The sequence below is a fragment of the Dermacentor albipictus genome, chromosome 8, assembly GCF_038994185.2.
Source record: "Dermacentor albipictus isolate Rhodes 1998 colony chromosome 8, USDA_Dalb.pri_finalv2, whole genome shotgun sequence".
NCBI classification, from domain to species: domain Eukaryota; kingdom Metazoa; phylum Arthropoda; class Arachnida; order Ixodida; family Ixodidae; genus Dermacentor; species Dermacentor albipictus.
The window spans coordinates 56,195,532-56,221,697 of record NC_091828.1 but is presented as its reverse complement, the minus strand read 5'-3'; the positions used below and the strand labels follow the sequence as shown (position 1 = coordinate 56,221,697).

At 46.7% G+C, this 26,166-nt stretch overlaps 1 protein-coding gene and 1 long non-coding RNA gene across 2 annotated transcripts in view; one reads left to right on the top strand and one right to left on the bottom strand.

The window, feature by feature from the left end:
• Positions 1–13,597: 13,597 nt before the first annotated feature.
• Positions 13,598–26,166, top strand: part of LOC135921734 (uncharacterized) — a 49,347-nt gene continuing 36,778 nt past the window's right edge. Inside the window, exons 1-3 of the long non-coding RNA XR_010570598.2 lie at positions 13,598–13,977; positions 23,863–23,976; positions 24,060–24,368. This is a non-coding gene — a long non-coding RNA (uncharacterized lncRNA). The remainder of the gene's footprint in view (positions 13,978–23,862; positions 23,977–24,059; positions 24,369–26,166) is intronic.
• LOC135921733 (uncharacterized) overlaps positions 24,127–26,166 on the bottom strand; it is an 89,146-nt gene continuing 87,106 nt past the window's right edge. Inside the window, exon 5 of the mRNA XM_065456034.2 lies at positions 24,127–24,259. Coding sequence (XP_065312106.2) covers positions 24,167–24,259 — 93 coding nt within the window. The 3' untranslated portion in view covers positions 24,127–24,166. The remainder of the gene's footprint in view (positions 24,260–26,166) is intronic.

Here is a 26,166-nt window from a genome sequence, read left to right as displayed (position 1 = left end):
GCCCTGCTCTTCAATCTGGCCCTGCTGCCCCTGCCCGATCAACTCAAGCAGATCGAAGGCGTGGACCACGCGTTCTACGCCGACGATATTACGGTGTCCTCAGAGTCCTCTACGCGGACGCCTCGCTCCGAAAACGCAGCGACCGTGCAGCGGTGGTGGTTACATCAAAAGACAGACTGATCGTCAGCGCGTCCCTGAAGACAACAGACCCCGTAGTTGCCGAAGAAGCGGCTTGGCCCTCGCACTCGCACAGCCGAGCGTGGACACCGTAGTCACCGACTCCAAGGCAGCCTACAGACGCTTCCGCAGGGAGGTAATCTCGAGCAATAAAAAGAGCGCTAAACGACGGGACGAGTGAAAGGACACAGACAACTGCGCTGTGTCTGTGTCCTTTCACTCGTCCCGTCGTTTAGCGCTGTTTTTATTGCTCGTAATCATGAACCAACCAGCCCAAATGCGTACTCTTTTGAGGTAATCTCCTCCGCGGCCCGAGCCATTCTAGCCAAGCACAAGCCTCCGGGAAGAGCCATAATGCTCCTGTGGGTCCCGGCTCACTCGCAGGTAGCAGGCAACACCATCGCCGACTACCATGCCCGAGAAATGTCAATCCGGGCCGAGCCCGAGCTGCAAAAGGTACCGCACCCGGTTACCAGCTTTCGGGACATTACCCGGATGTACCGAGAGGAAAGGTGTAGACTGCCAGAACCGCACCCCAAGCTCACCAGCCAACAACAGACGATCCTGCGTCGAGCGCAGGCGGGATCGCTTGCGCATCCTGCACTCATGAACCGCATGTACCCTGTGGAATACGATATGCTCTGTCTTTTTTGCAGAAGAGAAAAGAGCACCCTGCCGCACGTCTTGGCAGAGTGCACAGAACTCAAGACCCTCCCTCCTCCGCTTCCCACCAACACCCCCAATCTCCAGCCCCTTGAGCGATGGGAGACCTTGTTATCCAGCTCCGCCCTACCGATTCAGCTCGCATTGACGGGCAGGCGCCAGGAGCTGCTGCGAACATATGGGTCTCGTAACTAGGGAACCACTCCGTCTGGTGCCTGCGTACACCACCGATTTATTTCGGGCCCAGTAAATGTTGCTTCATCATAATCATGCAATGTACGTTTTAGCTTCTAAACAAGAAGTAGCAGCAATTATAGACAATTTCGTTTCCGGTTCTAAGAATTTACAACAGCTTCCAAAGACTGCTGCATGCATGTTGATTTATGTACCTCTCAAAATTATCACTCCATGCCTACACTCACCACCATGTTGCCTCAAAGTGCCTGACCGAATGGCCAAAGAGATAGAAAGAGAAAACAAACGTTTAGGAATTGTAATCAGTGAGAGTCAGTTTTCACCCAAGGCAGCCCAACAACCATAACCACGATAAAGTTTTTGCAACTTTGCTACTTTTCTCATTCATTTCATGTTGCCCAGGGCTGCCTGCCTAAGCATTTCCCACTTATGCCCAAGACTGTCCTTGTCACATAATTATCTCCGACCGTATAGGTGCTGCCCTTTTTTTTCATCTTTAAATGCCTACACATTCTTTGGCAAGTAACTCAGCCCCGTCACGCGCAAAGTGTAATGCCTTTTAACTGCACAAACATCTTTGCAAATTTAAGACATTTAATCGTTAGAATAGTGTATATTTAGATTGTTTGTACCTTTTCAAGCTATAATGAACAATTTACGCCAAACAAACATTAAAAGACATTACCCATATAGATACATAGTGCTCCTTAGAAAAAGAAGGTGGTAGCCTATGGTCCAATGGGCCAACTATGGTCCAACTATGGGCCCTATGGTACAAATGGGCCAACTGAAATTTCGGGGTGGGCCAGCTTGTACGCTCCTGGTGGCCCAAGTTAGGTATGGGAGTGAGCGAACTTAGATTTGGTGCTGAGCTAACTTGAAGTCTGGATGTGGCACAACTTAAATTTGAAGGTGGGCCAACTGAAGATTTGGGTCTGAGCCAACTTCAAATTTGAGGGGGGGCGGGCGCGACTTAAATTTGCGAATATTCTTAAGCAGAATTAGACAATTATAGAGGAGTTTCTACGTTCCTTTTCTTTTTGAAATGCAAGGTAGTATGATAGCAGAATGCTACCCTGGTGCATTTATAATTTCTGGTGGTGCCTCTTTGCGAGCCATCGAAAACGGTTCAAGTCTCGTAAGTGATGACATGTCTCATTTAAACAGGTGCATGACCTAGTAGGTGCTCTTCTGCATTCCCTTATTTATGCATGAAAAAAGGCAAATCGGCACTCTAATAAACAAGGTTTAGCATTAGAGAAAGCATGTTTCATTACTTGGAAAAAAAGCGGCCGATCCCATCTCATGATGATTGTCGACGGTTCTGCATTCAGACTTGAATCAACATAGCGAGACAACGTATTACCACTGTGAAAACGAGTTATGTATAAAGCTCGTAGAGCAGCACGATTCCTCTTTCGCGACTCCCCAAGAACACCCAGCGCCATCAAGCGCCATCTGTACGAAGCCTGCACATAGCTTCCAAAATACCTGGCGCGCCGGTGCGTGCGAATGCTGAGAAACGCGTAAGCGGCAACAGTGCTCCTCTCTCGCGCTTCTTTCTAGACATACTGCACCATCTATTGGCATTTCTGAGAAATACGTGCGTGGCCTCCGAGACGAGAAGTGTAGCGCGCCGGTGCCTGCGAAGGCGGAGAATTGTTCCCTCGGTAACCGGTACACTCAGTAGTACGGACGTAGGGACCCAAGTTGACAAAGTGTTCAGGTTTGATTGCACTTTGCATCGGATAAGTTTAATGGATGTTTTTCGTCATTGTTGAACGGCATATTCCCAGTGGCACATGCCTAACTACCCAGGTTGGCGTCCAAGACGTTCTGTGGAGAGCGGCACGTACCTACCTAGTTCCGCATCTACAGTGAGCTATGTCGGAATAAAATATGTTCCTTGAAGAACGGTGTGTATGTCAACATACGGACAGGCGCAGTCACCCAAGTTTGTCCGATGGATGGTTTCGAATCCACAGCACAGCAGCCTGATGCGTTAGCCATTTGTGCACAGATTACCGAGTGAACCAGGAAGGTGAGATACAAACATACACGGAATACATATATGGATACACAGATACCAACATGCGCAGACCCCCAAGAAGTGTGCGAATACCCTAAAAATGCTATCCTATTAAAATCGCCAGTGTAGCTTTAGACAGTTTTGCACAAGTCTAGCTCGCTGACATGCACTTTGCCCTATATTTGAGGCAGAGTCATCCAGCACTCCGCTTTGAGGAAGCGCATATTCTAGTGACAATGATACATAAGGTGACGCAATCACATCGTCCACTTTCACCTACAAAAATGTCGTCCTAGACCGACGCTTTAATTGCAGAAGCAGGTCGTTATGACCAGGGCAGACAGCGCTCGCTCTACACAGTAATTCATTGGCATGCTCTTTGAAACGGGGTGGTGGCAAATGATAACTCAGCCTGCTTGAGAGACAGAGAGAGAGAAGAAACATCTTTGTGAATGTAGCTTCGGAGAGGCGCACTCATTACAGGATGCCCTGAGCTCGGGCCGCCTCCTTGGCCCTCGTGATGAGCCGTTACTAATCCTCGAGGTCAGAGCTGGCCAACGCTCTCGCCCAAACCTCGTTAATGCGATACGTATTTGGAGGCTTTAGTGGGGTCTGTACCCTACTATATGCCTAAGCGAAACGGCTTCTCCACATAAGCGGCATTGCGGAGAAAATGGCGTACGACCTACGATACGATTGCTGGTTGGGTCGCGGAATGTATTCACTTATAGAGCCAGGAAGAATATCTCCAGCTCTCTACGTAGGGACTTGTCTGGGGGACAGTATGTTCTGCGGGTTAGCTTGCAATGTTTTGTGATGTCTTGGTACGAGAATATAGGGTGCATGCTCTCTCACTCAGATTCTTAGGTGTCAGCTAGGCGGGTCAAATCTCGAGCTACGAAGTTGGCGATCTCGGGGGAATATTTTGTAAAAGTCCACATAGTGTACTATCCCTTTCGGCCACTGCTGCCTGGGTAAGGCGTCTCCTCCTCGCTCGTACAGCCGCATCCAATCAGCAGCGAACGAAATGGGCAGTCCACCAGGTCCATTGTTACAGAATAACACCCTCCCCTGGTTGCCTGGAATTCCTTGGTTAGCTAGTGGCCAAGTGGTCATCACTGGTCTCGTTGGCGGCCTTTGATTGATGATTCTGAGAGTGCTGGTATGTATTCTACCGTTAGCGAAGCTGCGACACGCTTGTGGAGAGTCGATCACTATGACTCCAACTTCTGTTTCGGAGAGCGCGAGGGCTATGGCCACCTTTTCGGCTTGAAGGGGATTGATTCGAGGGAAGGAAATGCAACTCCTATGTTGTTTGTTCGCGATTACCGCGACTGTTGTGGCTGCCTGTCCGCGGTAAAACGACGTATCCGTGTAGGCTGTAGAGCGTTGCCTCGTGTATTGCTTCAGTCCGGCGCCCGCTTCCCTTCGCTGCGCCTGGTGAACTGGGTGCATGTTGCGAGGTAGGGGAGGTACGGTAAGGTGGCGAGTGGATGTACGGGGCAGAGAGCCCCAGGCATGAGAGGATGGACCTCCACGTTTCTTTGACTACCACCGTTGACCGCTGGATGGACAGATGAGCCCCGATCAGCTCCTCGGCCGTATTGTTCGGTCCTAGCCAGAGTAGGTGCTCTGTGGACGCATATGTTGGCAGACCCATCGCCTGCTTGAGTTAATGAAATATGCTGTACACGCTTTATTTTCAAACCCCATTTTCCTGTACACCTTCATTTCCTTTTTATCTTCCTGAACCTTCTATATCTACGTTGTACCGCTACCGATACTTGTAACAGATCCGGTCGTATCAATATCTTCCCTCCTTTTTTTCAACCAAAACTAAATGTCCCTTGCTTCATGATGATGATAACGATTTATTGGCATTCCCTTCGGAATGGGGCGGTAACAAATAGTTACCTAGCCTGCTTAGCACATCTTCAAACAACACCTCTATCGGCCGCCCCTGCAAGGATGTGCGTTTTCTAGGAGAAAGCGTTATTTTTCGCGAATAACTAATCATAGAGGCCATCTCTCAAAACGTCCCGAAGAAATAGGCTGTCCCTAGCCTGACATCTCATTCAAGCCGTACCAATTTTTACGGTCGCAAACGCGTTGCAAATTGCATGCGAAAGTTAAAGTAAATGAGTAAATGATAACGCTAAAGATTTTGAGGTCTTTCTGGCGAGTAAAAACTGATGTACGCTAAAATTATTCCGTCGATTGGTATATTGTTGGAAGCCTATAGACTCAAATGACTCAGTTTTCAGCTCGTTGCCGCAACAGCTCTTGAAATGTCGGAAAGGTTCTTGCAATATCATAGTTTTTATATACAGGTCGCAGAATTCAGCGTGGTATACCTATGAACGTCGCTTCCCCTGCAGCAGCGCATCAAAGCGATAGGCCAGCGCTCCTGATCACCATAGACCTTAATCGCTGAAACCACGTCCGCAAGTATGGAAATTCGAGGTCGGCCGCATCTTTATTTCTTTCATCGCCGCAGCCTAATTTGGCGACTTTTCACCAGAAAGCATGTCACGAAATGCACGTCATTTAGTTACAGTTCTTGCCTTATTTCTTTCTAAGCACACTAAAGTTTTCGAGAAATATATTTGCTGAATCGTTTCATGAACTACGAACGCGCTTACAAACTTTAGCATATTAGATATAATGTATCTTAGAGAGCAAATTCAGATAACTTGTGTTTGAAGCTTGTTTCTTTCTAAAGAAGATTTATTACTGAGCAATATTTCTTGCCCCTGGAGCCATGTTCTGTGAAAACGTGTTTCTGCGACTCTACGTTGTTTGAAACATACTAGAAGAATGATTAGCGTTCAATGTTCGTAATTAAAATACACAAAAGTAGAAAACCACCAGCACTCGCAGACGTATTATTCGTGCAAAGCAATACAGTTTAAGCTACTTGACGCAGTTCAGTTGGGTTAAATAAAGCAACATTTTTGCGCCCATGGTCTTGGCGCAAATGAACGCTATGTGAATGATTGCAGAAGTGTGTTCGCGCAGTACGGACCTGTACTTTGAAAACTAAAATTATATTTTCAGTATGCGGCGTACGTGTCTAATCATTGGAAGTATTGCCATATTGTTTCACAAAATTTTAGAAATAATACAAGTGTTCATATTTTTCAACACGACGAATGCAGAGGAGTATATATGATTAAATCATGGGAAAAGACAACTGAGCCGGTTAATGTAGCTTGTCTTGCAAGAAGAGGCTATGACTCCAATGGCAGATGTTTTCTTTAGGTTACACTCACAAAGTTTTGCAAGACGTTGCCCTCGGCTACAGATATCACAATAGCTGTAGCATTCTGCTATTCTGTTCTTGACGCACCCTGTTGCAGAGTCAGGTCACGTCACCCTGATACAACTACTTGTTCATTTCTTTCGTACTTGTGGGAATGTGCGCCAGCCCTTATTTTAATGTTTTGGATCAATTGAAGAAACGTAGGAATGAAACCTGACGGTTTTCTAGAAACACTCTCTTATTAGAATTGCGTACTTCCTGTATCGCTACGGTGATTTTGTCGCGATCATACAACCACCCACCGAACGCCATAGAATTTTTTTTCCTCTGTCTAAATAAACCTCAGTTTTCCAGTCGGCAGTGCGTGAGTAGAGAAACGGCAGCTGAGCCTTCAATATGGTACCACTAAGCTACACATTTCTTCTTCTGCCATGGCGCCACAAGAAATGAGTAATTCGCGCTTGAATACTAATCTATCAATATCCCAGGAAGCTTAAATATGTACACGTTCTGAGCCGGCCTACTTTTGAAACGTTCATGACATTTAGATAAGACTTCATGGGCAATATCATTGTTACTTATTGCTCACATATTCATTACACCTCAGTTGCACTAATAATGGTGTAGTACACAAGATTTGATTGGTTCTACATTAGGCAGAATGTCTGCAATGATTGTCCTGAAACATAGCCAGGTTGAAGTACTACATGACTTTGACTCGAAGGCCACTCATTCAAAAAATTAATGCGTGAGCAATAAAAGAAAACAGGTGCTTAATGGCCCAGTCACTATCAAGAGTTTAGAAGGCCGAGGTTTTGCGAAAATGTTAAATTTTTCTACCCTGCTAGGCCAGTAGCCAGCAAAAATACGCAAAAGTGTTGCGCACTGTGGACCAGCTCATGCTGCAAATCCGAATACCACGCTTTGATTGCATAGCACGTGTTGTATAGTGTGCGGAAATATCAAGCTTTTCTCAGATTCTGCGGTCACTAAGCTTTCGACGCTGACTATACGTTCCGAAGGCAGTAGACTGCTTTCTGGCTGATAGGTGATGTGAGGAGCCGACCTCTTGATGATCCAATATTCGATCTTAGAATGGTAGAACTTTCATGCAAGGCCAGGCGACATTGCGACGCGGATTTAGCGATAGAAACTCAGCATGCTTTTACAGCGAAGCTCTATACCCCTACCGCCCAAGGAAATTTTTGTGTCGTTGTAAGCGAAAAACTCCCCATGCGTGGGCCGATCCCGGAGATAGTGCAATACTGGCCCGACCCTGGTGTTAAGCCGGAGACACACGGTCCGATTTCGTGTCCAATCCAGCGTCCGACGCACCGGAACGGCAGCGGGAACCGAGGTGTTTTGCCGTGCAGAAGCGCCGGATCGGACGTCCAGCGTGCGACAAGCTGGGCAGATTAGAGAGTTTTAGTTTAGGGGACGCAAGCGGCTTGCGTACGCAAGAACTAGGGCTCACGGTACTGTGCATGCGCAGACCCATACGTAGAGGTCGGCGCATGCGCAGTACCGTGGTTCCTAGCTCTTGTTTACGCAAGCCGCTTGCGTCCCCTAAACTAATGGCGTTTTAGAGCGCAGCTCTTTGGCGTCCGTTCCTGGGTTTCGCGTCGTCGTCGGCGTTGTCGTCGGCCTCGTAACCAGCTCCGCCCCCCTTTCATCCCCCCAGCGCTAGCAGCGACCGACTGATACCGCTGGATGCCGCTGACGCCGCTAGAGAGTCAAGATAACGTGACTGCATAGAACACCGTCGCCGCCATGCAGAAAGAGGAGGAAAGGGTCCCCCCCCCCCCTTGTTCTTGTGTGGCGGATAGGGTGCTCTTCAGTTGCCGACGCGCCGGTTATTTCACGTAGGCCCCGGCACGTCGACGAATACGTGACCACCTTCCCACGGCTAGACCTGGTTCTTAGCGCTGCGGAAGCGAGGGTATCATATTGTTTGTGTCGGCATCGGCGGCGTTGTCCCTGAAACCAACTCCGCAGCTGGGGTTGACTCACTATCGGCGTCAGCGGCATCAGTCAGTCGCTGCTATCTCTTCCCTCCTCCCTTTATCGTGTTGTCCGCTTGCTGCGCGCGCTTCTGCCCCCATCTTTTGCCGCTGGGTGTACACGCCGCCCCCCTCCCCCCTCTTCCTGCGAGTCTCCGGTTGTCAAAGCGCCGGCTCGAACTTAATTCCTTTCTTCGCTCCTCCTCCAATGCAACCCCTGTGCGGTGGCAATCAGAGAGCCAGATCGGTGGCGGCGGATCTGTATATGTGCACCGCCCGAGCCGAAATTGCCGCTGCCGTTCGCCCTATGCGGTGGCAATCAGAGAGCCAGATCGGTGGCGGCGGATCTGTATATGTGCACCGCCCAAGCCGAAATTGCCGCTGATACATGTGTTGCTCGATTTCTTTGCCTCAATCTATCGAAAAGGTGAAACAGCTTATTTGCTGCGCTCAAATTCCGCATTAGGAAGTAACGTAATCGTCGGTAATTTTTTTCACTGGTCGATTTGGAGCATGATTTTTTGCTCCGCGGCAACGAATCCGAATTTCACTGGTTGATCTGGAGCGGGTTCGCGCGTCCCACTGGTCGTTTCGAATCAACTCGCTCCGCGCCGGATCGCTCTCACTTGCTCCGCCGCCGAGACGCGGATTCGGGCGGAAATAGAACGCGTCACATGGCGTCACTTCCGTCTTCAAGCGAAATCGGTACCCGGTCGGTACGCACAACATTGTGTTGGGCATAGTTTGCGGAACCGGTTTGTGTCACGTGCACGCAGACTTCCTGTGTGATCTCCCGCGGAGCGTTCGTGCGCTCCACTGCCAGACTCGGATTGGTGAAAGCCGAGCGCTCGCTCGAGGATTCAGGCGGCTGCTCCAGATCGACCAGTGAAAAACGCCATAAAACTCTCTATTTTCATCGTCCGACGCGTCCGACAACCGCACCGTCGTCTGGCCGCAGCCAATGACAGCGCGGCTGGCATGTGACGTTCTCTGACGTTCCCACCACGGAGGCGGCGCTGGCCGGCTGGTTTCTCGCAGTCTTTTTTTTTTTCTTGCCTGCTGCAGTTTGTTTCCGGCACGATATAGTTACCAGTTCAGTAAAATTATCTCGAACGTATGCCTGGTATGCAAAGCAGCGCCTAGCACACTAGCGCTAAGCTACTGGCGAGATCGGGAGCCGCGACGCGAGGACATTTCGCGGGCAGGCATCACACACAAGGCTGCTCGCTTCGCTTGCACGTTTGCCCTTCGCAACGACTGCGTCGAGTAAACCGGTTGTATTTAATTACGGGTGACCTAAGTGTACAGTGTTAATTGTTTTGGCAAACATAAGCGCTCTTCAACGAGCTCGGGTTGGATCATAAGCGTCATCGGCCGCGGCGTCCGCCTAGCTAGGCCTACCGGCCCTATCGATGGCTCTTAGCGGAGTCGCCAGTGGACAACGCGCCGTCGTAAAGTGTGCTGTCACTCGCAGGGGCATAATTTGATTGGCAATGTTCGCGTAAAGTAAAGCAGTGTTGTGCAGAGTGGTTTATATTGCGTTTCTCGACGTGGATATGAACTCAAGCTGGGGAGCTGGATGTGGGCGGAGCTTACGCGCCGCTCATGCCCAACGTTGCTCATGCCGTAGCATGCAGCGCCGCACGTCGGATCAGACGCCGAATCGTAGCGTGTGTCTCCTGCTTTAAAAGCGCAAAACGTAGACGGGACACGAGACGAGAAGGCGACACCACAAGCGCTGACTTTCAACAACCGCTTTGGGATCGGCCCACGGCTTCCGGATGAGCCTTCCCCATACGTGGGCCGCCCCAAAATTAGTGCAATGCCAGGTCGACCCGCGGCGGAGGCGAAGCAGGCGTTAAGCACTCCTCATACGTGGGCCGATACCGAATATAGTGCGATGCCGCGCCGACCCGCGGCGGAGGTGCTGTTCGCCATTAAGGGGCCGACAGATTCAGCTTCCCTGGTCATCCTTCTTCACAGAGGGCAAGGGCACTGAGATTTTTTCTTTGGTAACACTGGTGATATACAAATACTGAAATGAAATTATTTTTACCGTGGTATTCCGGACAGACGGAGTGTACTGCACATGTTATATATCGCTGAACATTGTCATCATCACGTTCCGTGATACAGAGTCTGTGCATTTCATACTACGGATTCATATTCTACCTTTGGCCTGTCCCATGTGTCCTAACTTTTTAGGCATCAGATTAGATAGACGGTTGCTTCTTGACGTGTAGCCGAGGCTCCGAGAAGAAGACCCATGCAAAATAAAAATCTCGGAAGAAGTCGTTAGGTTTTTACAAGAAGGGGTGTATCCAGCATGCACTGCGTTCAGCGTTGCCGTAACAGACTTATATAATTCCTTTCCAAAAAATCAGCTTTTGAAGACAATCAAAGTTTGCCTGATGGATAACAATGAGTTAAAATTTAGGAGTAAGAGTTGCGTCCCGGTTCTGTCATTCCTCGAGCTCTTGGTATTTTATTCAAACTCCACATTCGTTTCTTGGGATAGTGAAGTTATGATTCCGAACCAGGGGTCTGCATTGGCTCTCAGGTGGCAGCAATTATTAGCGAGATTTTTCTCAGCAGTGTTGACCCGGCGCTCGAGAGCGTCTTGACGAGAACGTTGATGAAATGTTTCAGGTTTGTTGACACCTAGTTGATAATTAACCGCTCGCAAAACAATTCCAAAGATATTGGCGTTATTCTCGCTACATTTGATAAAGATGGAATGGGCCTCGGGTTTGCTCACGAGCTGCCGACTAATAATGAAATTCAAGTTTTGGATTTAAAGTTAAAATTAACGGCACGGCATATTTGTTGGCAATATAACTCCAGGAAAGCAAACCAATTTTAGATGACGCGTCGGCACACTAAAAACTATTGAAAAGATACATTGCTACGACAGGCTTAGGTTCCGCACTTAGAAAGTCATGCCACCACTTTACCAATCTTAGCTTTTCGCAACAACTAAATCGTCTAGAGAAGGCCGGTTATCCGAAATCCATTGTTGTATAATTATATGAAGGGCTAGTGAAGAAACAAAAATTTTGCTCTTCCACTCTGTGAATAAGAATAACCGGCGAAGCTCTATTGGGATGACGATATTGATAACTATATTGATTTATATTGAATGCTATAGGATTTCTATACTGATTGAATGAAGACACATACACATAAATTAGTGGGTTTTATTGTCTTTATCTTATTCGTTACCACAGTAACCATAGCTTTGTGCTCGTTTTCGTACACCGCGACCGGTTGTACATTTATAATAGACAAGTTCTTATAGTAGGTTACATCTATGCGCAACCGCGTGCTCGGCACATTCACGTCCGTATCGCACTCAATCCCAAACCCTTCCAACAAGAACGATACAATCCACTTGCCGTCAACGCGCTCTAGGTCATCACTAAAGTCGATGATTGATGGGTACACTATTGCGTTTTATTATGCTTTTCGACCCTCCAATGGGAGCGAAGGCGCACAACCATCCCACGTTTTCTATATGGCCATTAAGTTCGTGCGTCATAACATGATCCATCACATAACATTCAGAGCGACTGCCGTGACTGACAACATCACGCGGAAATGGTAATGCCCTTTATACATAGACGGAAGGTGATAACATACAGAGCAAGTGAAGCTACTTGTTCTTTCTTTTTTTACGCATGCGCATGGGGTTGCGCTGGAGGAGCTTTCGGCATACAGAGCCGCTATTTTGTAGCGATGCCTTACGCCGTATTCTATGCTATTCTTATCATCCACCACACACGGCCGCCTGATACCGTTGATAATGCGGGCAGACCGTCGCTCTGACCACTGGCCAAGCGGAAATAGCCTGAAAAAGCATAGAATCAGAAAAGGCATCGCTGCAAAATACCGGCCCAGGCGACACACGGACGGACAGATGGACGGTATAATCGGCTTGCCATATACATTTTCGCTGTAAAAAGCGAATAACCCCAGAAACAGATCGAAATGGCAAAAAAGTATGCAGTCATCCCTTATGTACATGAGATGGGGAATGGTTTAAAAAAGGCAGCCATGAGATAAGATGTCCAAGCGGCCTTTTCAGGTAAAAACTCGTTAAACAAGATATGCAATCATGTCAATAGACCTAAGCAGGCGTCCACGGCCGTGTGCACCATCAAGCACACGGGGCAGCTCGTGGCGTGCTCCGTAGGTGTTGTGTACGTCATGCGACTTTCGTGCCGGAAAACGTACTTTGTTCAGACGCGACGCTGCCTTAACATCCGCCTCCAGGAGCATCAAGGTGCTATCAAGAATTCAACGAGCTCGAATCTGGCCGCACATATTGTCGAATTTTCTAATTCAAACATATGTTTGAAAAAACTGAAATATTGTGTAAAAAAGTAAATCTAATCAACCGCAAGAGTGTAGAAGCTTAATTTAAGCGTGTCAACTCAGGATCATGCGTCAGCGAGACTTTTCTCTGCATGATAAAGAAACGAAGTTCTTAAAAATTTAATTATGGGGTTTAACGTGCCAAAACCACTTTCTGGTTATGAGGCACGCCGTAGTGTAGGACTCCGGAAATATCGACCCCCTGGGGATCTTTAACGTGCACCTAAATCTAAGTACACGGGTGTTTTCGCATTTCGCCCCCATCGAAATGCGGCCGCCGTGGCCGGGATTCGATCCCGCGACCTCGTGCTCAGCAGCCCAACACCATAGCCATTTAGCAACCACGGCGGGTAACGAAGTTTTTGAATGGCAAAATATGGTGACGCCCTTTCGCCACCGGCACACGTCACTTCGTCACATGATCCCATTCTTCGTATATTTAATCCCTTGTTCGAAAAAAAAAATAAACCAGTTGTTAGCCTGCGCTCGTATCGTGCACATGTTTTTGTCCTTTGTGGGGGAGGCCCTGCACTCCCCTGGGAATGTGTTCATCTTTAACAGACGCCTCCGGAACTGGGTTTGTAAATTAATTTAAATTCAGCGGTTATACTTACCAATACCACGATATGATTAGGAGGCACGCCATAGTGGGGCACATCAGAGTGATAATTAGGACCTTGGTTTCTTTAACGTGCATGTGCCCCACACAAATGCGGCTGCCGACGCCGGGGTCAAACGCGTGACGTCAAGATAAGCAGCGCAATGCCATAGCCACTAAGCTACCACTAAGCTATCAACTGTGTTTGTAATAGGATTTCGTGTAAAGGGCACGTGGACATTTTTTTTTATTTCTTAACGTGTACGGCCAATTCTATTGCTGGACACGTTCAACGGCCACTACACTCTATTTGTTGAAGTACGTGGGATTCCTGGAGCCCAGTTATGGAACTTGCTCTTATCAGTGTATCAGCAGCCGGCGGTTGATTCGGAAGCAACAATTGGAATTCTCGGCGTTGGCACCTGACGGCAGCGCAGTCCTCTCTCTCCCCCCTCCCATCCACGCACCCTTTAGAGTCGACCCCATTGTTACTGCAAATCGTCTGTCTTCTTTTCTTGCAAGATAAGGCCGAAACTTATCGTCCCTCTTCGACCGTATGCGTTCAATACCAGGCTGCGCAACGAAGGAACATACATGCCGGACGGTCTGCACCGTCACTGAAGAGCCTCTAGGATTGTCGTGGTGCTCCCGTGCTGCAGCGTTTACAAGCATTACAAAGGTATTTCGCGTATTACTGCACATGTCCCCACTGTTTGTTGTCGTGATGCGTTGTTTACTTCTTGCCTAATACTGCAACTTCGAAAGCTAATGCTTCCATGCCCTAAACGTAGTGTAGCGGGACGCGGAAGAGAAGCACGTTCCTTGTTCATTCTTTCTTGAATACAGTAAACGAAAACGTTCCCAGTAAATCAGGCTTTACATTAATAGGCAAACTTTAGTTTTTCGAGTTCTTAAAACTGCGCCTAACTCGCGCGTAGCGGACACATCTCCAGTAAACACTATTTTCTGCTCTTGAAATATATATGCTTGGACAACTCCGAAGACATGGGACGACGGTTCTTATTAAAGAAATTGATCCTCTTTTACAAACAAAAGCCGGTGTTGGCAAATTAGAAGTAAAGCCTCTATATTTAGCAAATTTTTAGTCACTTTAATGACATCTGCGACCTTCTTGGACACTTATAGGGAGTTTCAGTTACATATTAGTGACCAAATTATTCACACGCGTACTTGTTCATCTTTTTCTGCTGACCGCCATTTCACGGGCTAACAAATTATAAATGCTATCGCACAGCGCAAAAAAGCGTCTTCCTCTATTTGAAGTTTCTGGACTGTTATCGCTCGCTCTACATCATTTGCGTATGTTGTCGCCGAGCCTTGTGTAATCAGAGTGCGTGCGCAAAGAAAATAGTGATGTAGATTGTAGAACAGATGCGAGCACTAGCAGTTACGCAGGAAGGTTCATGGAGCGATGCATAAAGAGCCCGTGCATTTGATCTGCGTGCAGATGTCAGCGATCAATGCATGTGCTCGTCACTGTCGTTCTGCCCGGGTGCAGCTTGTCCTCGTTGGTACAGGGTCACCCAGTAAAGAGTTTATTGACTCACTCTTGTCGTCATTGCCTTGCGCCTCACCGTCACTACAACGTGTCGATGTCCATGAAGTGGACCCATTATACTGCCTCACGGGACTCTGGGTCAATTCAGTGCCTCACTTCCATTTTATCAGAAGATGGACATATACGCATCAATTTGAAGCTACTTCTCAAGGCACATGAAAGATGTTATATTATTGAGCCCCGTCTGGGTTCATCAAAGCTGTTTCTTTAGGCGAAGGAAAATATTGAAATATGGTACCTGTTTGGAACTGGTGCGTTGTTCAGCGATCAAATTACAATAACTGATTCGCCAACGCCGTAAATAACCTAAAACTATACGAAAAACATGAAACACATCTTTGAATTACAGAAAATGATTATTACCTATATCATCATCATCATTCAGTGACTTGTTGCTAGAGCTAAAGTGTTGACCATGTGTTAGGCCGCAACCTGGCGACTTCGACTCAAAAAAAGGTTACCAACACTAGTAATAACGTGCAGGCTACTTTCAATGTTGACAAGATCTAGCTAGAATTTTCCCGAGCGTGTGCCTTCTAGATAAATTTTTAACTGTGCTTAATAGGTTTGCAGGCCAGGCCAGGATTGTAAGCGAAAATTTTGCCCAATTTCTTATGCTTAATTGACCAGCGATGCGAGCTCTGAGACACGTGTTTATATGGTTAGAATTACCCAATCCTCGAATTGAAACATATCTCGTACCATTGCCTTCATTTGAGAGAAAGTATGCTTGATTATTATAAGTAAGAAATAACCTGAACGAGACTTGTTCCAATCGGCGTTATGGCAGCATTAACGTATACTCTATATTTCAAGCATCCATGCATCTAAAGATTTGCATTTGAGCTTTCAAGTCGCCACCGGCTCACTTTTCTTTTGACGGCAGTATTGTTCGTCCGATGCATGGAAACTTCAGCCACGCTCGCTAAGACAACATTTTGTCCGTCTGCAATGACACTTCAGCTGCATTTTCGAACATATAATGAAGTGCTTTGAACACACCGGCAAGGTCAAACTATGACTACCAGTTACATCTGCTTTTCATTTGTATTGGTGGTTTCTAAATGGAAGTAGCCTGCGCATATCAAATATTCCACAATGGGACAGGCCTTTGGAAATCAGGGTTTTGCCACAGAACTTTGAGTACTTCGATGTTGTGTTCTCTTACATGTGACTTCCGTCTTCCCTAAGTCATTCCGGCGCAGTATAACTCCACAATATTCCAATGTGTTTTTACTCCAATCTCCAGACGTCAAATTTACGTCAGCGCCGATGGAAGCATCGATCGGTGACTCGCTTCATTAAAAGTTTTCCTTGTTTATAGGAGGTCGCCTTTATTTGCCTTGAAAGCGAATGGCCTTGCCTACCTTGACAGGTTTTCGTTGTCTAATTGGCTGAAAAAAATGTGAGGAGCACACGGAAGTAGAGACGGTTTCGGTGGGGCCGAGTTAGCGCAGGGCCAGTAGATAACCCGATGAGGAGGCTGGCTGTGGTACCTCCGTCGGCTATTGGCCCTCGTCCCCTTGCCTAGCATGTCAGCGTAGAAAATCGTCGCAGCGTGCAACCGAAGGTTAAAAATGCCGCTAAAACGGACTCTCAGCGACAAAGAATTGATAAAGCCACGTCGCATACGTTGCGAAAGAGCCCGACAACTTTACACTTTCACGCCCAAATTTTTGTTATACACATTTCATTCTCCTCGGGACCTCCAAGTAGCCAGTTACAGAACGATCAGTAACTGAAGAGAAGGAATAATCTATTCCTTTCGTAACGGGGCAGTCTCCATCTATTACGAATAAAATGCAGTTTTGTTCGGCATACGAATGCCACTTTTATCTTTTAGCCGGTAAGTTTTCGTGGTTTTGGGACGTCGCGTGACAGGCAGGTGAAGTGGGTGCAGCCCAAAAACATTTTCAGCACTCGCTGGAAGCTCATGGTGAGAGAGGCGTATAATCGCAAAGAAATGTTTCTCTTTTAATTGGTTTAGGTTACCTCGCGTGACAAACAGGCAAAGTGGTGGTGTCGCGAAATATTTTAACCTATTGCGGAGAGCTTATTGCATAAGTGGAATAGAAAAAGTTTTGAATAGTTTTACGTAATAGCGGTCCGGAAAACGTTGAAAGCCATAGTTATGCTATTTGACTATTACACTGTCGACATCGTTATTATGCCACTGTCAAGCGTCGATATAGTGGTCATAATGAAGATTGTGCATCAACGTTCTTGCACAATACATATATTCTGTTCAAAAGTTTAGTACACGTGTAAGAAGATAAAGAAATTGAAGCAGCAGTGACAGAAATGTGGACGAGAGCCCGTGCTCGGTAGTGAAGGTGTATAGCCAGTGGAAAAAATGAAAGCCTTTGTGAATTCGGCCTCTAGACTCGTATTCACGAAACCGATATTGCATAAGATACACTCATTAGAACAGCTCCCAGCCAATCGTAGTGTTCGACGTTACAGAGAACGCGGGAAAACAATGACGAACAGCGTTTAACTCGTAAAATACATACCAATTCACTAGTAGAGCCAAATTTATCTAGCTTTCATTTCGGAAACTAACGCTGCTTGCAACTGGCCGGTCGCCTTCACTAAATATGAAGTTAGTTACACAACTGGCAGGTATCTGCGGTTCCGAACCCGTCTAATGTAAGAATATTTTTTTAATAAAGGCCTTGATCTTCATATGCTAAAGTACGCACAGCTTTCTGAAGCTTTACCACTGAAGTTTGTAACTATAATTTTAATTGTTTCCTTCAGCCGTGTATCGGAAGACAATATAAGAGTGGTATCAACAGTACAATCAGCCAGCTGGCCTGGAATGTATGCACATTCACTAATGTGGTCTTTCCCCTTCTCCTGCGGCATCTTTGTGCCTTACGAAAACGCATCAGCGCATGATATACACACGCTTCCATGGACATTGTTCCTCGCAAAATTTCGGTACCGCTGAGGCAATGTAGAAGACATGCCCTTAAAGAGGAAACGGGCCGGTCAATGCATTTTGTCTCGTAATGGCCCAGACAAATGTCATGCAAAACTTAACATAGCCGCTACAGAGCTAATGCCACCATAATTAACTTCCCATTGAACAACCGGGCTACAATTTCGCGAATTTGGTTGCAAATATTACGTGGCAAAGTCGGTCCTACCTGGTCATGCAATGCATCGGGAAAACACCTGGCCTGTTGAAAACAGTATGCTTTAGTGCTAAGGTGTACCTATTGCAAGATGAGCTAAAATTCGCAAGGCGCGCGATTTAAGGCACGAGGATCAAAGTTCGGATAAATGGGGACTGTATCACGTCCAAGTAGCTACGATACCGTACTTGCGAGTACTGCACATGTAGGTACAGGAACAGGTCTGTAAGCTGCAATGAAGGCTTGGGTAATGTTGCTCCTTTCATACGCGCGGCAGGAAATCTGCCCAGTCGTGCCGCTGCTTTGATGAAAGGCTTCCAAAGCATACTCCTAAAACTTATAGCCCTGCGTCTGGTCACTCGAGTTATCGCATCTGTGCTTGTGGAACCGATGCCTGTCGTACACGTTGGTAAACTTACTTGGAAAAAATTTCCGCGCGAATTCACAAGGACAAGAGGGAGACATAGGCACACGAAGCGCTTAATTCAACAATTTATTCTCAGTAAATTCGCACGCTTGTATTACCAAGTGTTGTTACGCATCACTATACTACTATAAACGGCACGTTTCCCTTTGCAAGAAAATCTCCTCATGAGAACACCGACAAACACTTCGCTTACGCACATTCCGCTACTACTTCAGACAGCTTCGGCTTCTATGGCCTTCAGTGTCGTGCCACATGACTGAGTGTTCATGAGATGCATATTTTCTGAAAACAGGTTGCAAAAATTGTAGAAAAATGTTCAGCCTATAGCGTGAATATTTATGACACGCCAGGAGAGTCGTCGTAATTACGATGATTATTTGGTTATGGATATTGAGGCCTTATGGATGATGCGTTATGTCACTAGAAAATTTAACTGTCCCTTAAGAGAAGACGCAGTAGCTATCATTCAGATTACGGCCTTATGATGCAAGAAGAAACAGCGTGAACAGTGATACAGATTGACATTTCAACTTTCTCGTAATACGTGGCAGTGCATTTTCTAACATAAGATTTTTTTGCTATAATTTCCATCCGAAAGTTTTCTATGAGATTGGCTTTCAATAGCAGATTATTGCGTTTTCATTCAGTTCTGCTTTTAAAATTTTTTTCTCATCGTCACCAGCCGGTACACCAAAAGTAAATAGCGTTTTCATACGTAGAGAGAGTGACCCAAAAGGCTACTATTTTTTTTAAAGCGTTACCTTAGTGTTTTCGCGGAATGGCTCACTCTTAAGACAACGAGGCGCAGCCACATTTCTGGCTGCGCTGATGAGTTTTGCCAATTCTTAAATTTCAGGCCGTGCTTTCAATATAGGCAAATATCCCTTCAAACAGGGTTTCAGTGCATCATTTGGCCAAGAAATAAAAACTAATGTGCACATAAACTTGTAAAGGTCGCAGAAATTTGCCACTAGGCGACTTGCATGTCAGACTTACATGTGTAGCCTTAACTGCCAGGGATCTGTCAGTTTTTTTTTAGATCATACAGGTGTAATAGATTAGTGTATTTATTTTATCGATTATGCATGCGCTGGTGCAATTACCTGCATTTCTCCAGTTTATACTTCGCTACTACCAGGTCGCCATTGTTCTTCTTGACAGGCTTTTTCACGTTTCTTACTTAAAAATAGCAGATAATTGTCATTTGGTGTAGCACACGGCATCCTGCGCACTACGTCTGTGTCATGTTCATGTGTATCTTGATTAAAATGTTTCTTAATGAAGGTGATTAATACTGGCATTTGAATAATTGTTTTGTAGGCACTACCAAGCTATGTTTTCTCATGTTTAGGCTGTCCATGCTTTAGTCCACATTTTCTTTTCTCCAGCCTCCATTTTTACCCGACTCGCACTGAAGTATACGCTAACAGACGTATACTGATATTTCAATTACTGAATCGCGAATTCTTCGTTCTCATGAAACCTTCCCGCCTTCCTTGCATGGTGTAAGAACGTTGGTACTTAAAAGTGCAGTGTTTTATTTATACAGTTCATTGCGTTTTATTGCCATGACTGCTACAATTTCGTTAGTGAATTACGTTAATGATGCCCCTTAGTAAAATCGATCCTGCTCCGCATTTTATATTTAACGAGCAAAAAAACAGTGCACCTGTAAATGTCACCATCACTCTGTACGCTCCGTTCTTCATCAAAACACCTTATTTTGCTAGCATTATCCCTGTTATTTTTTATCATTGCACAAACAACTCTGCTAAGGGAGTTTAATTGGAGATGGCTCGCATGTTTAGAACGGTTGCCCGGTTCCATATCTTTAATCCATGCGGGGCAACCTCTGTATGCCTCAGATTGGCCACGTCAAATACTGTCACGATAACGTCAGGCTTGCGGTAAGTGCCAAATCCTCCCCTAGTATTGGATGGTGCAAAAGGTAAATCACAAAGACAAGAAAAGTGAGCGTCACGTCACACTCACCTCATTTCGCAATAGAGTTTCCCACAGTTACCAGAGGGAACTCCACCCACCCTGGTTTCTCAGTGGCTATGGTGCTGCGCCGCTGAGCACGAGGTCGCGGGATTCAATACCGGCCACGGCGGCTTCAACTCGATGGGGGCGAAATACGCAAACAGCCGTGTACATAGATTAAGGTACACGTTAAAGAACCCCAGGTTGTCCAAATTTCCGGAGTTCCTCACTACGGCATGCCTCGTAATCAGATCGTGGTTTCGGCTCATAAAACCCCATAATTTAATTTAAATAATTTAGAGGGAACTCTGGCGCTGCGATCAGTGGCGTAGCTAGGCCGTCTGGCATCCGGGGCCCATAGGTCTTCTGTCACCCCCCCCCCCCCCCGCTATAGTCGAGGAAGGCGAGGATATCAACAAGTTTCGGGTGTCTTCAGACGTATACGACACCCCCCCCCCCTCCCACTGGCCCCTTGCACCCGGGGCCCACGGCCCCCCGGCCCCCCCTGTTGCTACGCCACTGGCTGCGATCTTTTTGCCACCATAATGATGCGTAGTATACGGATTTGTCTGACATCCGTGCTTTGGGCTTCAGACATTCTTGTGGCTTCGTTTATTACGCTCCCTCTGGGCCTAAGTTGGCCTAGATGTCAAAGCGAAATATACTTTTTTGATAAACGACTTTTAATTTTTTATAATAGACTTTCTTCACAATTTTAAAAATGTTTGTTTAGTTGTTTGTAACACACTACATTTACAAAAATTATTACTTTTTCAAAGTCACGAAGCTATTTAAAGCCAGAAGGACGAGCTGTAGGCAAATCCATTTACTACCCAACATTCCCGTACTGCATGAACGGCCCTGATTGCAGCTCTCGTAGACACTAGCGCCAGAGTTTCATCTCTGGTAATTGTGTGAAACTGCACACCTTTCGCCATCCGCCCTGCCTCCTCTGCCGGCTACGCCCCCCTTTCCCCAGACCACTCGTCCGCCTTATCTTTGCTTCGGCGGCCGATCGCCGGTTAGCCAGCGCAGCCGCCCAGCCTCACTGCTCGAGTGTCGCTACGCGGAGCGCTGGCTTCTGCGTGTTATTGGACAGTTTTAGAATAGCGCTTGCACTCAAACGTACGCGGATTACGTACGTAAAGGAATAGTGCTATCCTCTCTGTGCGTGTTCAGTACGTTATTTGGTTTCAGTGGCTTACGAGCGCTATGATAACATACGTTATCTGGCGAGTTTAACGAACCTGTTGTTTACGCATGCTAAGAAATAGAGTTGTAGAACATGGAGGAGTAGGGGGGGGGGGGGGGGCAGCATCCATGGCTCCCACCTCAGCGTGAATTCTCGTCATCGCTGCGCTCCCACGTTCTTTGATCACCATTAACTATAGAAATAAGCTCTCCCTTCCTCTAAACTCACCTGAACGTTAGTCTATGAGTGCATAGCACGTTCCATTTCTGCGATCATTCGGCAGTTCCGACGTCCGTAAGCATAACGACAAAGCAATGATAGGATGGTTCCTAATGAATCGTGTTGGCTAGTGCTGCATGGCGTGCGTACTCGCCAGTCGTCGTAGGTAGTGAAAAGAATCGAATTCTAAATAGTTGAGCGTGAGAACTAACCTAAGGAGCGATAAGTAAACTTCAGGAGCGTGCCCTTGGGGATTGATTGCGAGGGATCTATAAACGGCTTCAATTCCTTCACTCATGGGAATGTTGGTGTAAATGGCAGAAACATCCAAAGTGACTAGAATAGCGCGGTTGGGAAGGATTTAGTTGGCGTTGATGCAGTGAATAATTCGAAGGAAGTGTGGCGTGTCTTGAACGAAAGACGGGAGGGTGGTGGGTATGTTGGACAGGTGGTGATTTAAGAATTTAGATAGTGACTCAGTAGGCGTGTTATTAGACACAATAGGCCGACCTGGGATCTCTGCTGCAAATATTTTTTTCACCGGAAGTTTATGTATTTTAGGAAGAAGATAAAAGCCGCCTGCTGTTTTGTTCTTGGGCATCATGAAGCGATATTCAGATTGCGTGATTAGTTCCCTGGACAGGAGCTCTTCTATTGTGTTCATCACAATATTGCTGTAATCTTAAGTTGGGTTAGAGTCGAGTTTTCTGTAATGGGTGTAGTTGCTCAGTTGCTTAGAGGCCTCATTCTTGTACTTTTCAATAGGCCAGATTACGATGCTGCCGCCTTTGTCTTCTGGTTTTATTACAATATCATTCCTTTTCACAAGTTCTTTAAGGACTAGGTGTTGAGCGGGGGTCAAATTTTTGCGTTTCCGGCAATGCCGCGTTGACTCTAGAATTTCCTTTAATATCAGTTTTATGTATAAATCCAGGTCTTCCCCCTATTCGGTGTCCACGTGCTAGGTGGTCTAAGAGAGTCTCTGTCTTGTTTTCCTACATCTGGTCTATCGAAAAAGAACTCCTTGATGCGCATGCGTCGTGAAAACACTGTTATATTTTTGTGGAGTTCGTATTCGTTTACTGCGTTGTTAGTCGCACAAAACGTTAGATCACGTCTCAGGAGATCAACTTCTTCGGGGCTGAGACTCTGGGATATGTCTACTACATTGCTGCAGTGCTCTGGATGCTCGCCTGTAGGACTGTCGGTAGAGCTACGTGCTGCAGGTCTTACATTAGTTTCTTTGGGTGGATCTGCAGCTCTAATATCTTTGGGTTGGTATTTATCTAGTAATTCTTCCTCCTTAGTTCGGACGAATTGTTGAAGCCTCTAAATATTGTTACGTGTGGAAGGACACAGACGAAAGATGCTATTTACACGCTATTTACACTGGAGCCAGGCAGCCAGGCTGACACTCGCTCGTGCCAAGGGCACCGACCAACTTCGTCGTTTTCGCGGCGGCTCGTCTCTTGAGCATCGCTCGATGATATCGTAATAATATAAAGCGTGAATATAAGAATATTCCTAATATGTAGAAAACAATAGGAAACTCTTTATATGAGTGCGGTCCTTTTCCAACGGGCATAGAGCTCGTATTGCTACGCTTCGAGGTTGCTACATTCTCCCCTAGAGCAGATTCACCTTTACGCTACATCTCTGAGGCTGCAGTGTCTTCCACTGTCCTCAGTGATGTAGGCTGGTAATGTCCGTAATTTAAAGATGTAGTAGCATTCGCGCTGTTCCGGCTCACGATTGTTGCGAAAACCGGACTGTAGTAGAGTTACTGAGATTTGGTCAAAATCATGTTTCGGCAAACGTAGGCGCCTTGATAAAGACAAGTTCGGTAGCGAAGGGGTGTGACAGTGTTTTTGGTTAGTAAAGCGCAAGCAAAATCACGTGTCAGTTTGTCAAATGTATTCTTGCCCATGGATGTTGCAGTGCAAGCTTAATACCGCATAATTTTGGGCACCCTTGCGATTGTTGTGATGATGGCTGCTTCTTTTTTTATGATATTACCTGCGCAGAAGTGAAGGTCCCATATATGCCTTAGTGTGCTGCTGTCGATTTAAGAGCTGTCTCCAATGGAGTCAAGTGAAGTTCTTCGCGCAGGCACGTCTTCAACTCATCGTGTGTTTCCGGTGAGACAACCATTTGTTTTTAGAGAGGGCATATTAGTTTTATTCGGTTCAGTTTATCAGAACGCCTTATGCCTTCATTGCAGGACTGTATGTGGCATGGCATATGCATGCCACATCCTGTTTATGGGATGCTACCTCAAGATGAGAAACCAAACTGTGAAGTAGCGTTGGTGGTCTGGAGACCTCAGCCTCAGCAGGGCCGGAAAGGCAGATCTTGGTTCTCGCGCGGCAAGACGGCCAGCTGCGATGAGTCATGGCGCTCGTTCCGGCACTGGGCGGTGCTCTGCAGCATCGAAGGGGACAGAAATTTTTTGCTCGACGCCGTAGAGAAAAACGGAGTACTTGTCGGACGCATGCAAAACCATGATTCCAACGTCAAACCACACGAAAAGGTAAACAATTTGGAGCTCGTTTTTGAAAGCACAATAGTTTTGTCGCACGCTTACGCCTAAATGGGTTATAATACAGTATATTTTTGCAACGCTGGAGAAAATATCATTTGAAAGCATTCAAGACAAGGCGTCGAAACGGAACGTCTTTTGTTCTGCTTTTACTTTCGTTCTGCTGAAAAGAGTTTCTGTTTTGGTTCTGCTCCGCAACGAAAGAAAAAGATCCGTCACTGTTTATAACGGTTTCGGTTCACATGCAGAAATTTTTTGAAGTACCGATGAAGAATCCAGTAGTAATAATAATAAAAATATTAAAATATTAGTAAAAATAGATCATGCTCAGTGCTTGGCACTGCCAGTGCACGTAGCGGCAGCCTTCTTCAGTGGAGTGCTCGGGTGGCTATCGCTCGCACTATCCCTGCCTGAGGTACGCGCTTATGCGGACCCCTGAAGCTGGCGCTAATTCTGACGTTGCCTGACATTGGTTGTTTCGGATTGCCGACTGTTCCCTTGAGCCTAAAAGCGATGAAAAATATTTCACTTTCACTCCGAAACAAAATAATAAATAACGTTCCGGTTCTTTTCTTCTTTCCGGTCAAAAATGTCCTTTTGTTTCGTCTTTGTATTCGTTCCGTTCCGACACATTGATTGAAGATGGCATATAAAGTGACTTTAGGGGGTCAATAAATGCGAATCGCAGTGGCAGTGTAGTTTTTACGTCCCAATATTGTGCGTAGCCATAGCCATAAATCCTGCATTCGTCTTGATCTAACATCACTACTCACTCTTTGTGATATTGTAAAGCGCCCCTCACCAGGCCACATAGCAAATTTCGGTTATACGCTGGAAGTTGTTACGAGCCATCTACAGGGCGTTCTGCCACATGATTTTTTGAAATTGGTTCGTTGATAGCCGAGATAGAAATATTTGGGTGCCGCGAACCCATGATTTCAGGAGGCGAGGGCCAAGAGAGACAGACGCTCTCTCCACTTGCCCAGTCTAGCCTCAACGCCACCTGGAGGAGTTGCTGGCCTTCGCAAGCGACATTCTTTCCCTGCGTTCTCCTATATCGGAGCACGAGGATCGCGTGACGCATACGCCTTCATTGCTTTTTGTTGCGTTTGTCTCATTTCGTGGGGCACACAATCTTGCGCGCTGTGCACGAGAACACCTAACTAGCAGCATAAATTAGCGCTACGCGAATACTGACGCGCACACAGGCGGATAATAGAGCATGATCGCGCGCTGGAACACGCTAGAAAATGACATACTAGCGTTGTCTGCGCGCGCGGCTCCACGATGTGGAAACAAGCAGACAACACGGAAGTACATCTCTCTTGCTGCGGTGCGAAGTAAAACAAGAACACGCAGACATTCGGTTTTCTATTTTTATGCGAAGCATATTACGAGAGCTCAACCCAGCTCCTCAGGCGCGGCGGTGTCGCCTTGAAACCACGTGACACCGTGACGTCACGACAGAGGAGAAGTGGCTTTGGCTCAACTCTTGCAAGACGGGCTGGGTGGGAATCGAACCAGGGTCTCCGGAGTGTGGGACGGAGACGCTACCACTGAGCCACGAGTACGATGCTTCAAAGCGGTACAAAAGCGCCTCTAGTGAATGCGGTGTTGCCTTAGAAACGAGCTGTTTCTAAGGCGTGCGTCTCTTGCTCAGGCGCACATTTCGTTGCCGCACCGAACGCTGCTTTGCTCGACGCTCACCGCGTCCAATGCGGGGCGCGTAGTCGCTGCCCTGTAGCCCATTGTCTTACACCCCTTGGCGGGTCGACGGGAACGCTGTCGC